This window comes from Juglans microcarpa x Juglans regia, chromosome 5S (genome assembly GCF_004785595.1).
Source record: "Juglans microcarpa x Juglans regia isolate MS1-56 chromosome 5S, Jm3101_v1.0, whole genome shotgun sequence".
Classification (NCBI taxonomy): Eukaryota; Viridiplantae; Streptophyta; class Magnoliopsida; order Fagales; family Juglandaceae; genus Juglans; species Juglans microcarpa x Juglans regia.
In genome coordinates this window covers 19,201,954-19,204,552 of record NC_054603.1, presented here as the reverse complement: position 1 = coordinate 19,204,552, position 2,599 = coordinate 19,201,954, and the positions used below count along the sequence as shown (strand labels likewise).

The 2,599-nt window shown below is 36.0% G+C and overlaps 1 protein-coding gene across 1 annotated transcript; it reads left to right on the top strand.

The window, feature by feature from the left end:
- Positions 1 to 381: 381 nt before the first annotated feature.
- Positions 382 to 2,182, top strand: LOC121267169. The gene is made up of 2 exons (XM_041171031.1): positions 382 to 987; positions 2,009 to 2,182. Exons 1-2 carry the CDS (start codon positions 382 to 384, stop codon positions 2,180 to 2,182), a joined length of 780 nt encoding a protein of 259 aa, XP_041026965.1.
- Positions 2,183 to 2,599: the final 417 nt, after the last annotated feature.

Genomic DNA, 2,599 nt, shown 5'->3' with positions numbered 1-2,599 from the left:
AGAGTTGGGATCAGCTAATCACCACGTACAACTTGCAAGAGAATATCTGGCTACAAAGTTTATATGCCGAGCGTGAGCATTGGGTACCAGCATTTTTGAAAGACTTATTTTGGGCTGGAATGAGTACAACTCAGTGGAGTGAGAGTATGAATGCATTTTTTTACGATTATGTCCATGCTAAGATAAACTTGAAAAATTTTATCGATCAATTTGATAGCGCTTTGAAAAAGAAAATTGAGAATGGAATTGCCGCAGACTTCCACTCATTTAGTGTCACATTTCCATGTATATCTAGATCACCAATTAAAAAAAAGATTTCAAGATTTGTACACGAATACTAAATTCAGGGAAGTTCAATAGCAAATTACTTGCATTATTGATATGGATCCCAAGTTACTTAAGAGTGATGATGGAGTAAAGACCTATCGCATAGAGGATGAAGTTTGTGTGGAAGAGTTCACTAAGCCGGTTACATACTATGTCGACTTTAGTGAAATAGAAATAGCTGCAAAGCATTCATGTGGGTTATTTCAAATGAGGGGGATATTGTGTAGGCACATTTTGGCAGTATTCAAATGTAACAAGGTTAAATTTGTGCCAAATAGATACATTTTAGAGCGATGGATGAAGGACATCAAAATGAGATATACGTTAATCCATAGCAGCTTTGACGCCGGGGATCAACGGGCAGATGCTAACCGATATTCAAGTTTATTGAATATTTCTTATAAGATGATTACTCTCGCAACGGGTTTAGAAAAGCATACTGAGGATGCAACACATAAGTTATTTGCAATGATTGACCTATATGGTGACAACCAAGAACCCCTATCGATGACGGTCACGGGTTCCAATGTTGGTTGTACGACAAAGGACACGACTATATGTGGTAGTTCAAAGAAAGTACTCAGTCTACTAGTTGTGAGAGGGAAAGGCAGACCCCCATCATTGAGGAAAGCATCAGGGATGGAGAAATGCATGCGGAAAGTTTAAGCGAAGACGAAGAAAGCACTAGTGAAGGGAAAGCACAAACATGTGGACTTTTTTGTGTTATTTGATTATGTGGAGTTTTGCTTATTTTGAGCTCCTATATATGCACTGGAAATTGAATTCATTTGCTTAATGTTGATCAAGAATCATGTGGGTTATTTCAGTATTTATATGCTTATTAAAAGTTCAATTGTCAAAGTTAATAGGCTTAGAGTTGGCTGTCATAATGAGCTATGAATGAGATGGGGGCTGAGGTCGTGGGTGCAAAACCCATAGGGTGCATAGTTTTATTTAGATAAAATAAAAATATGTAGGTTATTAAGTTGAAACCTTAGTCCAACCTGCATTTGTGTTTTAAGATTATATTGTCAGAATTGACAAATGTGTTTTGTGTTATTTGATTATTAGCGAGATGGAGGAGATAAACCATCCATGGCGACTTGTAGGAATTTACTTGCCACTTCACAAAGTGTAAAAAATCTTAAATAATTACATATTTGTCTAGTAATATCGATAACACAATCTAAAATTACTATAATCCGTTATAGATGCAATTTGAATTGGAACAATCACAACCGGTGCAACTTGGGATGGATGAGCTCTCACCAGTGCAGCTTTGGTTCAATGAGTGCCACAACCGGCACAATGAGAGTATAATTTTGATATTTAGAGTGTTTATGTGTATTGAATGTATTTGGAACAAATTATTTATGAGATAGTGTAATTCAAATGCAGAAGTTATGAATTTAGATGTTATTAGAAAGGGTCTCTTCCAGGAATGATAGTTTTTTATTGTGATTTACTAATGTTTTCTGCATGTGGGCTTTTTTTTTTTTTTTGAATATTGGTATATGATTTACATCACTTAGATTCTCAGTAGGTGAAAATACCTTTACTGGATTTTGGAAAGGACGAGATTGTTCCCAAACATGAGGGTGCAAAACCCATTTGATATTTTCTTGATTATTGAGTATTTGAATCTGTAACATTCTCATGGGTATGAATGATCTTGGTGCAGCATGAATTGGGTAAGTGGAGTTTCAAGCGCAAATCCCATGATACTCACTATGAAGGATACGTGTTCCCTTTGCTTGTTGAAGAGCAGTCAGATTTTTGGCCAGAGAAAGACGTCGCCAAAGAAAATGGGTATGCAAAGATAGCTCTTTTGAAACTGATCAATGGCTTTGCCTAAAATTAGCATCATTAAACTGCCTTTTTTTTTTTTTTGTTTAAAACAATTGCTAATGATGTTAAAGTGTTACTCATTTTTTGTGTATAGATGAGTGTGCAAGAAGTGAAAGAAGTTTGTCAATATATATGCAGTTCAAAGCTACACAATCAGACTAAGTTACTACATGCAGTTCAAAGCTACACAATCAGGCTAAGTTCTAACATCAGCAACATATAAACAACTTAGATGCACAGAGCAACTAACTTCTAACACTAATCCTAAGTCACTTATAGGCAAGAAAAGTAACATGCTACAACAAATGCAAAAGCCCAATACACCCGGAGTAGTGTGCGTGAACGTCTTATTTTAGCTTCGCGTACAACAAGCGCTAACTCCTTTTTCACAACCTCCTCATTTCTATTGGATAGTGCCATCTCT

Bases quoted from the DNA above. Each gene is read 5' to 3' on its own strand.
- LOC121267169 (XM_041171031.1), top strand. From the start codon at position 382: ATGGATCCCAAGTTACTTAAGAGTGATGATGGAGTAAAGACCTATCGC. The intron at 988-2,008 runs GTTTAAGCGAAG...ATCTTGGTGCAG, and splicing joins TGGAGAAATGCATGCGGAAA to CATGAATTGGGTAAGTGGAG.